Here is a 12417-nt window from a genome sequence, read left to right on the forward strand (position 1 = left end):
GGTCTCAACTTCCTCAACAAGTTTTAAATGTGATTATGGAAGCTAGAAGACCTAGTACAAGGAAGGTGTACGCAGACAAATGGAAGAGATTTTTATTTTGGAGTACAGCAAAGAATTTGGAGATTTCTGAGCCTAATTTGAGTGTGGCTCTTCAATATCTTACTGAGTTATTGGACAAAGGTTTGTCCTTCTCTTCCATTAAGATTCATGCTGCAGCAATTTCAGCTCATTATGATTGTGACCCACCTTTGTTTTCGCATCCTTTGTTCAAGCAGTTTCTTAGAGGGGCAAAGAATATAAGACCCCCACGTAGAGCTCCTACTCCTGCTTGGGATCTCAATTTTGTGTTGGAAAAACTTACTCTACAACCTTTTGAGCCTGCGGCTACTGCTGAGTTGAAATACTTGTCATGGAAGACTGCTTTTCTGTTGGCCATTACTTCTGCAAGAAGGGTGTCTGAGTTGCAGGCCCTTATGGCAGTAGAGCCCTTTTGATTTTCCATAAGGATAGGGTATCATTACGTACTAATCCTTCCTTTATGCCTAAGGTGGTTTCTAGTGTGGCTTTAAACCAAACTATTCATTTGCCTACTTTTATGCAGATCCCCAAAATAAAGGGGAAAAGATTTTGCACACTTTAGATGTACACAGGCAATTGAGATATTATTTAAGCAGGACTAAGGATTTTAGGCAGTCTCAGCAGTTGTTTGTTTCTTTTGCCTTGAGTTCACAGGGCAAGCCTGTGTCAAAACAAACTATCTCCGGTGGATTGGCTTTTGCATTGCATTTTGTTATTCCCATCATGGCAAGGAGATTCCAGCTGGGATTAGGCCTCATTCCACTAGGGCTACTGCCACTTCAACAGCATTTCTAAGGGGTGGCAACTAAGGATATTTTGGAAGCAGCTACTTGGAGTTCAGTGCATACTTTCTCTAAGCATTATCATCTTCCTATCTACTCTAAGTCTAGGGCTGGCTTTGCCACTGCTGTTTTGCAAGGCATGTTATCAGCTCCTACTTCCTTATAATTTGCCAGCCTCCCTTCCTCTGCTTTGGGATTCTACCCAATAGTCAGGACTGCAGCAATGGAAGACGAAGAACATAGTACAGTTTTGTACCTACCATAAATGTAGATGTTCGAGGATTCCATTGCTGCAGTCCAATTTACCTCCCTCCTTCCCTCTATGTTTAGGGGTGGTTGTGTAGGTGAGTTTACATGCTTATATTTTTTGTATATATTGTTGTATATATTGTACATGTTTTTTGGTGCAGGTTTTTTGGGACTTGTCTTTTTGGGTCTTCTGACATCTGGGGCAAGAAAAGACTGAGGAAATGACGTCGGTCATGCGCATTAGTACCCTGACGTACTGACGTCAGTCTAAGGCGCCATGACCGACGTCAGCCTTATACTCTGGTATTCGGGCCGACTGGGACGCGGACTATACCCAATAGTCAGGACTGCAGCAATGGAATCCTCGAACATCTACATTTATGGTAGGTACAAAACTGTACTTTTTCTTCATTTCTAGACTTCGGGAAGCATTGTTGTTTTGCCAATTTTAGATGGTAACTCTTTAAGGTCTCTCTCATGTGCTCATACAATTCACTTTATTTATTGACATTTGATTACCGGGAAAGTCTGACTGGGTAGGAGCTCATTTTCGGCACTAAAACTCCAAACTGCACTTAAATGATATAGGTGGTAATGATGGATGCCTACTGGCACAACAGTACGTGTGGGGTCCTCACAAGAGTTTCCTTCATTTTGTTGTGGGTAGGCAGCACTTTCATTAAAAGCAGTGCTTTTTGGTTGATGATTGGTGCTGCAGATGCTCACCAAGGCACTGGCTGTTGTGACAGAGGCATGGCAGCAAATGGAATTCGTAGTAATCCCATGATTGTGCAACTAGCTCCTGGTAGCCCTGTGAAGGAGTTACCCTGTGGCTGCCATTGCTTTGGTCTTTCTTTGGTTGCAGGCCCTAGAGATTATTATCAAATGGCAGAAGTCCACTCCCATTTTGATGCTAAGGACTCCTTTCATAGGGGAATGGCTGGAATATTGTCTGGTATCTGTAATTCTTACTTGCAGAGACTCAGAAGTCGTGTATTTGAACGTCTGCAGTATGCAGACGTGTTTGGAAGACTGAACCTGTCTCTGCCTCTTCAGTTATGTGGTGATAATCATGTTCACTGTCTTCTGAGGTGGTTGCTTGATTAGATAGTGAGGTGTGAGCTGCAAAGTCCCAAACTGATGTTTTCTTGGTGCTGCTGCTTTCCTTCTTTAAAGGATGCTTTTGCACATTTATCAAGACCAAATGACCTTCCTATATCACCTAAAAAAGTTTTAACCACTTGCAGTTGTGCTTTCAATTCCTCATCTAATGAACTATACAGTTATAAATCATCTACAAAAAGAAGTTGTCTATGTTGTTTTCTGGGAGCCAAGTTATAGCCATGACCTAATCTGTTAAGTAGACAAACCTAATGGATTAAGGGCAAGACAAAAGAACAGCGGTGAAAGAGGGTTATCCTGGAAAAAAACCCTTTTTATCCTTGGAATAATAATTTGTCCTTTTATCACGGCTTAACTGCAGAGTGGTTTGCTACTCTTTCATGGTCGCATAGGGTGTATCTTATACATTTTTAAGCACTCTTATGTATGAATGTGGGATACTGTCAAATGCTTTTTTTATAGTCTATCCATGCCATACTTGGATTCTTCCACTTTTTACAATTCTCTTTTTATGACTTTATTTAAAATCAAATGATCCTTTGTTCCATACGACTTCATTGCCCTTTTGTTCTATTGCCATGATTGAGTTTTCATCTAAATGATTATATACTCTGTCTGCATCAATTCCAGTGTGTAGTTTATATGTCATCAGAAGGCAAGTTGTTGGTGTATCATTTTTAGACTATCTTGCAGGTTTGCTCTTAAGTAGGGGTATTGTTTTGACTTTTGTTAGCCAGGGTGGAGTCTGTTCAGGGTGTGCAAATAAATAGTTCTTACTCATGGCTAAATCTTCATGTAAAGATGTTAATACTTTTAACCAGAAATTGGGTAGAGCATCTGGGCTTGGAGTTTTCCAGTTAGGAGCTTTTCTCGACTTTGTTTCAATTTCTCTGGCCGTTACTTCATCCCATTGCATAGCCTATACATTTGAACTTCTTATTCTTTCTTTTACTACTTCTATCCATCTAGCATCTTTGTTTCATGGGGTCTTCATAAATATTTCTCCAAAATGTATCTATTTCTTCTTTTTTTGGTGGTATTTCGATTCCTTTTTGCTTCGTTTCTCAATTCTCTATAAAACTTATTTTGGGTTGTCTATAGATTGCTCATTTTGTACTTTTCCTTTATATTTATCTGCATATTTTTCAATTTTTTTCTGCCTGTGTTGATATTTCTGGTTGATTATTTGCGATAGTGCATGATATATCCAGATCTGTTCTGATACTGTGTGTTGCTTTTATCACATCCATCTTTGTGAGTATTTTTCACCTATGTGATAAGGATCCTGGAATTTCAGACTCACAGATATGAAGATCTCTTTCAGCTTCTTTCTGGTTTTTATTCCCCATATTGATTTTATTTCAGAGAAGTCCATTCAATTTCCCATGTTTTCATGGGAGTGGGAATCTGGAGGAATGAGTCTTTCCTTCCCTGGAGATGCACTGTCTATTTCAATGCTCTGTGGGACAGTTGTGCTGTTTTAGTTTGGATTAGCCTAAGCAGCAGAGACCTCCAAAGCAGACACCCAAGCAACCGCTACCCCAAAACAAAACACGTGCAACACATAGCTCACAAAGCCAGTGTGCCGAACAGTCACAGCCCTTAAGGCTAAACAGCACACCTGATACACTTGTAATAGGTGACTCTATAATCCGGCACACTGACGTCCCGCTCACCAGGCTGAACAAGGAGAGGGTCACGGTGAGCTGCCTGTCTGGCTCTAGGATCCGCCACATAACACAAGCACTCAGGTCACTCCAAGGCAAGTACAAATATGACTCAGTCATTGTCCATGCTGGTGTGAATGACCTGAGACGTACCTCCCTGGTCTACATGAAGAGACATAGAGGAGCCTCTCTGAGCATGTAGCCCAAGCCGGTATGACCCTGACCTTGAGTAGCATCTTACCCTCACCAAGAATGATGCCACAATATGAAGACAAGATGATCAATTTCAGCAATTGGCTTAAGTATTGGTGTCATTCAAAGGGGATCCAATGCCTGTCAGCCTGGGATGACATGCTCGACAAGCCACGATGCTTTGCTAGGGACGGCTTGCACCTGTCACCCCTGGGCTTTCGGATATTGGCAAAGGCTCTTGCTACCCTCATAGTGCCTTTTTTAGGCAAGGCTCAAAAGACAAACCCACCTCCATAGGTATCACAAGGGATAAGAAACTAAGAGTAATGCTACTCAACTCCAGAAGTCTAAACCTCAAAATGCACGCACTCGAAACTCTCCTTAGCGTGGAGAACATCGATATCTGTGCAGTAACAGAAACCTGGTTCAAGGCTCCCGAGAGCATCCCAGCACTACCAGGTTATACCTCATACCATGCTTTTAGGTCCCAAAACTTGGACCGAACCACAAAAGGAGGGGGAGTATCAATATTCGTCAAAGATACCCACACCTCCAGGTTGGTGGCACAGCACGAAGCATCAGAGACTGTCCATGTGCAACTAACAGTGGGTAAAACTGCCTTCCAGTTTATAGCCTGCTACAGACCACCCTCGCAAACCCAGGAACCCCACTCGGCCTTCCTGAGAACACTGGAAAATATGAAGGTCTCTCCAAACACCATTATATTGGGTGACTTCAACTACCCAAACATAGACTTGGAGCATTACTCTAGCTCCAACACCCTAGCCCAAAGGTTCCTAGAATTTATAAACTCAAATGCTATGGAACAACTTGTTACCACTCCCATAAGAGGGGAAAACATACTGGATCTGATCATCACCAACATGGGGACTCTATGCTCCAGACCAGAAGTGTATCCCTCACTGGTAAGATCAGATCATAAACTAATCTCACTGGATATTCACATCCCGACCCCACCCCCTGCCCAGAAAACCACAGTGAAAAACTTCTCTAAAGCAAATTTCACACTCCTCAAAACCGAGGTGGAATCCTTCCAAGCCCCCGGGCCTGTGGAAAATACAGCCCAGACTGCAGAATCCTTTATAACCGCATTCTATGAACACCTTCAGGAATGCATGGATCATGCAATCCCAAATAAAACCAAGACCCAATCCTCCAAAGGCAGACGTCCTGTCTGGTGGACCTCAGCCATAAACAAACTATACAATATAAGGAGGAAGCTACTACATGATGGAGCAAAATCCCAAAAAGGGACGGCATCTCTGATCAGTATTAGCAAAAAACTACGGACACTCATAAAATCGTCTAAGGCCAGCTTTGAGAGAAAAATTGCACAGGACACTAAGGATAATCACAAGGCTTTCTTTAGTTATGTTAGGAACCTGGGTGGGAATTCCCAGATATGCTCAGAATTAGTCCAAAATGACAAAAAATACACCAAACCCACAGACATTGCCAACATCCTATCTGACAGGTTCAGTGCAAACCCCCCCCCCCCACCAAAAGGGCAAATATCTATCCCAGCAGAGTGCTGCCCCCTTGAAATCTCAGATGCTCAGTTAAGAGCCACCCTCTCCAAAGCAAAAAACACAGCATCAATGGGACCAGACTGTGTCCTGGGCTGCGTCCTACATGAACTCCAAGAAGAGCTAAACCCAAACATAAAACTACTGTTCAATCTCAGCCTTACTACAGGATATGTACCCAAAGAGTGGCGTACAGCAACAGTGGTCCCTCTCCACAAAGGTGGTGTCTCAACGGATCCTGGAAACTATTGCCCCATAAGCCTGACTAGCTTGGTCTGCAAAGCTATGGAAAGGATCATCATGGACCTCATAAACAGAGATATTGGGGACCTACAGACACTGGATCCTACCCAGTTCGGCTTTTTTAAGGGCAGATCCTGCCTCATAAACCTGGTCGATTTCTTTGAAACAGTCACCAAGGCCATTGACAAGGGGAAGGTGGTCCACACAGCCTACCTGGACCTCGCAAAAGCCTTCGATACAATACCCCACTCGGGCATTATAGATAAGCTCACCAGCTTAAATATTAACCCCTATGTCACTAGATGGGTTGCAAACTGGCTCAAGGACAGAACCCACATGGTTAGAATTGCTGGAGCCATGTCAGACTCCAAACCAGTTACAAATGGCGTCCCACAAGGCTCAGTCCTGGGACCTCTCTTGTTAGGTATATATTTCTCGGAGGTACAGGCCAACATGGAAGGACTGTGGCTGACCAAGTTCGCAGATGACTGCAAACTGGGCGCCATAATCGACTCTCCAGCCGACACAAACATCCTCCAAAAGGGCCTCATAGAAACAGACAACTGGTGCCAGAGCCATGGCCTCAAGCTAAACGCCAAAAAGTGTATAGTCATCCCCTATGGCAAAAACAAAGTGCCCACAAATTGCCACATAGGTGGTAATCCATTAAGTACAGAAGAAGTAATTAGGGACCTGGGGACCCAAGTTGATAGCTATCTCTCATTTGACAACCACGTGGCCAAAGTGGTTAGAAAAACATTTTATATAGCCCACCTAATCATGAAGGGATTCACATCTAGATCAGGGGAGGTCATCGTGCCTCTTTACTCATCCCTAATCAGGCCCATAATTGAGTACAATGCCCCTTTTGGGATGTACCTTACCAGACACCTGCAGCAACTGGAAAGACCCTAAAAGTACCTCACCAAGAGGATCAAAGGGCTCAAACAGATGCCATATGCTGCCTAGTTAAAGAAACTCCAGCTCTACTCAGTGGCATACCGCCTGCTCAGATGCGATCTGTGCCTGACGTATAAAGCCATGTCCAACCCGGAATTAATGGACATGCTGCACCTCAGAAAATCCAAATCCCATCGAGCTACGCGCTCGAGAGACTTCAACCTCAGCACTGAAATAAATAGGACATGCTGGTGGGACTGATTCATAACCCAGAGGCTCCCTTCACTCTGGAATAAAATCCCAGTCCAGGTTAGGCAGTGTCCCTCATTGACTCTCTTCAAGAGGAATCTTGATGAGTGGATGGGAGATCGTAGGTTTACCCCGGGTATCACTTCTGTGTCACTGTTAGAGGCACAGTATACTAACCTCGAAAAAGGGCATAGCAAAATTAATTTAAAATGGGTGGCGAAAGCCAAACACACTCTGGCTAGGCTTATAAATGCCCTAGGGCAGATAGCCTAGTATGAACCTATGAACCTATTAGTGATATCTCTCTCCCTCACTTCAAGGAAGAAAAGGCTCAGAGATGCCAGTTTGTGCTTTATCTTAGAGTTCCAGCCATTAGACTTTTCTGTGGGTAGTCTGCTGCACTCTGGGATTAAATTTAGAATGTCTTATTGCAGATATCTTTGCCATGACCATTTGGTCTATGGTGCCGCCTTTCTACAAGGTTTATTGTCCGAATTTTGGAAGTGTGGCCCTGGTGACGCTATACTCCACAAATCAAAATTTTTATTCCATTCTGATGTGGTCCGTTTGATTCTTTCTTTCTGGTGGCGGCTTAGTTTCTAAGATTCAGTCCAACTTTTTATGATCCATTAAGGGGAATCCTTATGTTAGCAGATCTATGAAAAGAACCTACTTAATGATTCTAATGTATGCTTCTCTCTTCCTGCTGTGGGTGGTCAACCCCAGCTTCGGCTATATGAGTTCTTTGTTAATTGCGCAAGTACATGTTGTTATATTGCTTGTTAACAGTGTGGAGGAGGCAAATTTTGTTATTGTTACATGATTGTTTTTACTAATTTGCATGAAGGTGCTCATTAATGGCTAAATGGAGGACTGGTAGGTGTGGGGAATGAGCACACTGATGTAACTGCAAACACTGTTATGGGCAAACAGCGGTCTTTGAGCAAGAGAAACTTTGGGAAACAAAATGTCAGATTCTGTTTGGTGAAAGAGATGTTTCCATCAACATGACCGAATCACCACATATTACGTATGTGTACTAGAGGGGGGAAGTCTGAATGAAGAGGTCAAAGCTAGAATCAGAGGGGCTGCAGCCAACTTGCATAGTGTCAGGTGTAGTCTGTGACAGAAGAATGCAAAAGAATCTGAAAAGTAAGGGGCAGAGAACAGTGGTATGACCAGTACTACTGTATGGTATAGAAACCTGGGCAGTAAAGGCAGAGCAGATGAAGCTAGAGATAATGGAAGTGAAGTGCCTGAGATGGGTGATGGGTCATCTACAGACCCTGGAAACTACAGACCCATAAGTCTCACTAGTTTTATATGTAAAGCCATGGAAAGAATTATCACGGAGATGATCAGTAGAGATATAATAAACCTCCAGACACTAGACCCAACCCAGTTTCGTTTAGTCAAGGGCAGATCATGTCTACTCATCCTGGTGGACTTATTTGAGAAGGTCACTAAAGCAATGGATGAGGCCAAAATCATTCACACTGTGTACCTTGACCTGGCCAAGGGATTTGACACAATACCCAACGCAGTCATTGTTAAGAAACTCATTAGGTTAGGTACAAACCGGTATATCATCCAGTAAATAGCCAACTGGCGCACAGACAGGACCCAGGAAGTTAGAAGTGGGGAGTTCATCTCTGGAAAGAGCCCAGTCACAAGTGGAGTCCCTCACAGATCAGTACTTGGATCCTTGGACCACTCCTTTTTGGCATTTACTTCTCAGATGTCAAGGCCAATGTCAGCAGTCTCTGGCTGACTAAATTTGCAGATGATTGCAGATTAGGAGCCGTCATTGAATCTCACACTGACACATATGCTCTGAAGGAGGGGCTGACACAAACAAACAACTTATGTCAGAGCCATGGACTAAAACTAAATGCCAAGAAATGCATAATAGTATCCTTTGGAAAGTCATCCATCCCTGGTAACTATCATATTGACAACACATTCCTTAGGGACTTAGGAACACAGATAGTAATCTAGCCTTTGATCATCACGTGTCTACAGTGGTGAGGAAATCATTCTATGTTGCACAACTTATAAACAAAAGTATGGCATCTAAGTCCAGGAAGTAATTGTTCCACTGTATTTGGCATTCTTCAGACCCGTCATTGAGTACAATGCCCCCTTTGGTATGTACCTAACAGGCATATCCAACAATTGGAACGTCCACAGAGGTTTTTCGCTAAAAGAATGCAGGGCATAAGTAATATGTCCTATGCAGACCGCCTCAAGGCCCTAACCCTGTATTCTGTCTCCTACAGGCTTTTGAGGGGAGATCTATGCCTGGCATACAGGGCATTATCAGACCTCACTCTGATGGACCCCCTGCATATCCACAAAACAAATAGCACCGGAATTACCTGTTCTAAAGATGTAAACCTCACCTGTGATATAAATAGGACCTGCTGGAGAGATAGGTATGTATCCCAGAGACTACCTCATCTATGGAACAGGCTCCCCATCAATGTGAAGCAGAGTTCCTCCCTAACCCAATTCAAGTGCAACTTGGACAATGGGATGGAAAACTGGAAATTAATTCCTGGTTTAGCACCTATGTCTCTAATGGACACAGGTAACCTGTAAATGGTTCATCTCTCAGGCCCATGCTTACACTTATCAAGGGTATCAGAACTTGTCAGAGATTTGGGATGCATGGCTAGGCTTAAAAAAGCCCTTGTGGTCATTAGCCTAGTATAAACACCTATGATGCAAACTGTGGGACAGACGAATAAATGAGGACATAAGAGCAGAAGCCAAAGTAGCTCCAGGTGCAGAAAAGGTCAGAGAGACTAGATTATGGTAGTTTGAGCACGTGCAGAAAAGCAGAGTATAAACTGGTGAAGCGGAATTGGGACATACAAGAAGAGGGTAAGCGAAAATGAGGGAATCCAGCAAAGTGGTGGATGGATTTTGTGAGAGATCATTTGTGACAGTCAGGCATGAGTGTTGAAGAAAGCAGGTGTGTGGCATTAAATTGATGGCTACAGTTAACATGATACCCCGTGCCCATGTAGAAAATGGTTAAAAGGGGTTGATGATGATGTATCCATCATGGAGGGCACTGCCACATATGAAGGGATAATGTAACTGGAGACCTTTAGCAGGCAGGAGTAAGGGCTCATCTTCCTGCAATGTCCTAATATGTTAATGGACTGTGTCACAAGTGTGAGATCTTTCAGATTGAAAAATGAACTGCTTTTCAAACGAAAAAGTGTCGCACCTTATGTGTGTTTGCAGAGCAGCTCCTTGCAACACTGGTGCTGGGGGGGCTGTGACCCTATCGCACACCTATTTCTTATCTATACTTCATGATATCATTATATCTCTGAAAATTTAGAATTTCTCTGAGATTCTGTATTACTACGTTTAATATATACATCTCCCTTATCCACTTATAGTTGCAAGGATCACATTTAGTTTTTTGTTTTTCTTGTTTGTTCCGATTTGCTAACCAGGTAAGTAGACTGACCATCAGACTCTCTCAACCATGACACGGGCCCACAAGGGACAGTGAAACAGATTCTATATAGGTAGGCCATAGATAAAGTCGCTTGTACAAGCAGGATACATAAATTGTGTACAGTAAATATTTTAGAAAAAAATGAGAATTCATTCAACTTTGGTTAGAGTCCGTGTACTTTCAAAAGGCATCCAGCTTAATGGCCTCTTTATCTAGGTCATGTGGATAGATTTTCTTGCAAGTCGGGCAACCATATAATTTTTATATTCTTGCATTATGTTTCTATTCTGGGATATGCTCCCTCATTGTATTTATGTCCGAGGAATACAGACACTGGATATATCCTCCTGCTCTAGTGCTTCACATTATAAGATGGTTCTGTGGCTGGTGCCTCCTATATGTGCATGGTAGAGAAATTATGAATTTTGCTAAGTGTGGATCTGAGAAGAATTCTCAAAGCTTAATGTACTGCAGAAAGGTGTTTCTGCAGATTGGTTGATATGGTGAGTAAACATCTGTTGTATATAGTTAACATGTTCAACTAAATCTTAAGTAAACTGGTCCCGTTTTATAAAGTCATAGAAAACAAACATGCATAGTGATATACTTGATTGGTTAGTAATTGTGTGAAAAATCTACTAACAACTGGTGTTACTGCTTTGCATGCACTTTTGCATTTTTTTCACAGCAGTGCATCTGTTTAGGCACATTCTTTGACACGTACCAGGTTTTGGCTGAAACATCCCTACTTGAAATCTAATTTCCCCCTATTAATAACAGACTGAATGAAATAAGAGTAAACTTTAATGAGTAGTGTTTGTGTTTCTAATTAAATTTGAAATGTTTTGACATTGCAGCTGCAGAATTGTAGGAAACAAATTGTGTAGATAGATGCATTTATTCTTATTTTGTGCTGTCTTACCTGATGCTGACTTTGGCTATTTTAAGTAGCTGAAAATTGAAAGAGCGAAAGTGTGTATTTACTGCTGTTCCTGATACCTCATTTAACAGACAGCTTAAGAACAACCCACATGAAATAGTATCATCCCTATAATCTATACCCTGTGCTGGTCAGCTACACTTTATTTACTCTCACCTTCCCGTCCCCCTACCCCCAAGCTTTTTCCTCAACATAATCACGATTATTGTTTTTTCTTATTTTCCAGATGACACGACTGGTGCTGCCTGCTATGCTGGAAAGGTGAGTCATCCTCACAGATGAACACAAACACAACACAGACACAACTTATTATTTATAGGAGAGAATTCTTTCAGAAATTCATTACAGTGACTAATCGAGTTGGCCTCCATGTTTTAAGTGCTGGTGTATACCACATGATTCACCATAATAGAAAATGAATCACCAGTCGGTGGGAGCCTTTTCCTCTCTTCTTTGTTTCCTCACTGGTGTTATGGTGGTTTCTCTGTGTAACTGAATTAAAAGCCCTTCTGAATCATCATGACTAATGCAGCCTACCTAGGCTTCTGACATTTTTACAGAGGGCTGCCAGCATTTCTCGGGATTTCCTCACGGTAGCCCCATTCAAGTTATGTTTGTTTATATGCTGCTGCACCATCCCCATGTTTTTAACTAGAAAACGCATTTACATTTAAAGCAACAGCTCCACTTGTTTTAATCAGAGAAACTGAAACATTATCAATGTGTTCGTAGAAAATATATGTATTGGAAGCAACATCATTGTATTTTAATCAAAGGAATTTTCCATTTCACAGAGAGACTGCAATGCTTTTTAATGTTTTTAAATTATTGTTGCTCAAATCTATATCAAATTGCCATTTTCATGGCATGGGTAGCATTTAGGTTATGAAAGCTAGAACAAGAAATGACTGACCGCTTTTGGATGCATAGAAGATAAAAGTTTGAGAAGATGGTTTAGCAATGGCGCGAG

General features: G+C 42.2%; 1 protein-coding gene across 1 annotated transcript in view; it reads left to right on the plus strand.

Moving 5' to 3' along the window:
* HSD17B12 (hydroxysteroid 17-beta dehydrogenase 12) overlaps positions 1–12417 on the plus strand; it is a gene marked incomplete in the record, with an annotated part of 1530252 nt that overhangs the window by 872956 nt on the left and 644879 nt on the right. The window contains 1 exon segment of the mRNA XM_044083399.1: positions 11674–11708. Coding sequence (XP_043939334.1) covers positions 11674–11708 — 35 coding nt within the window.

Source organism: Protopterus annectens, chromosome 9.part0 (genome assembly GCF_019279795.1).
Source record: "Protopterus annectens isolate FY-2018-M chromosome 9.part0, PAN1.0, whole genome shotgun sequence".
NCBI lineage: Eukaryota > Metazoa > Chordata > Ceratodontiformes > Protopteridae > Protopterus > Protopterus annectens.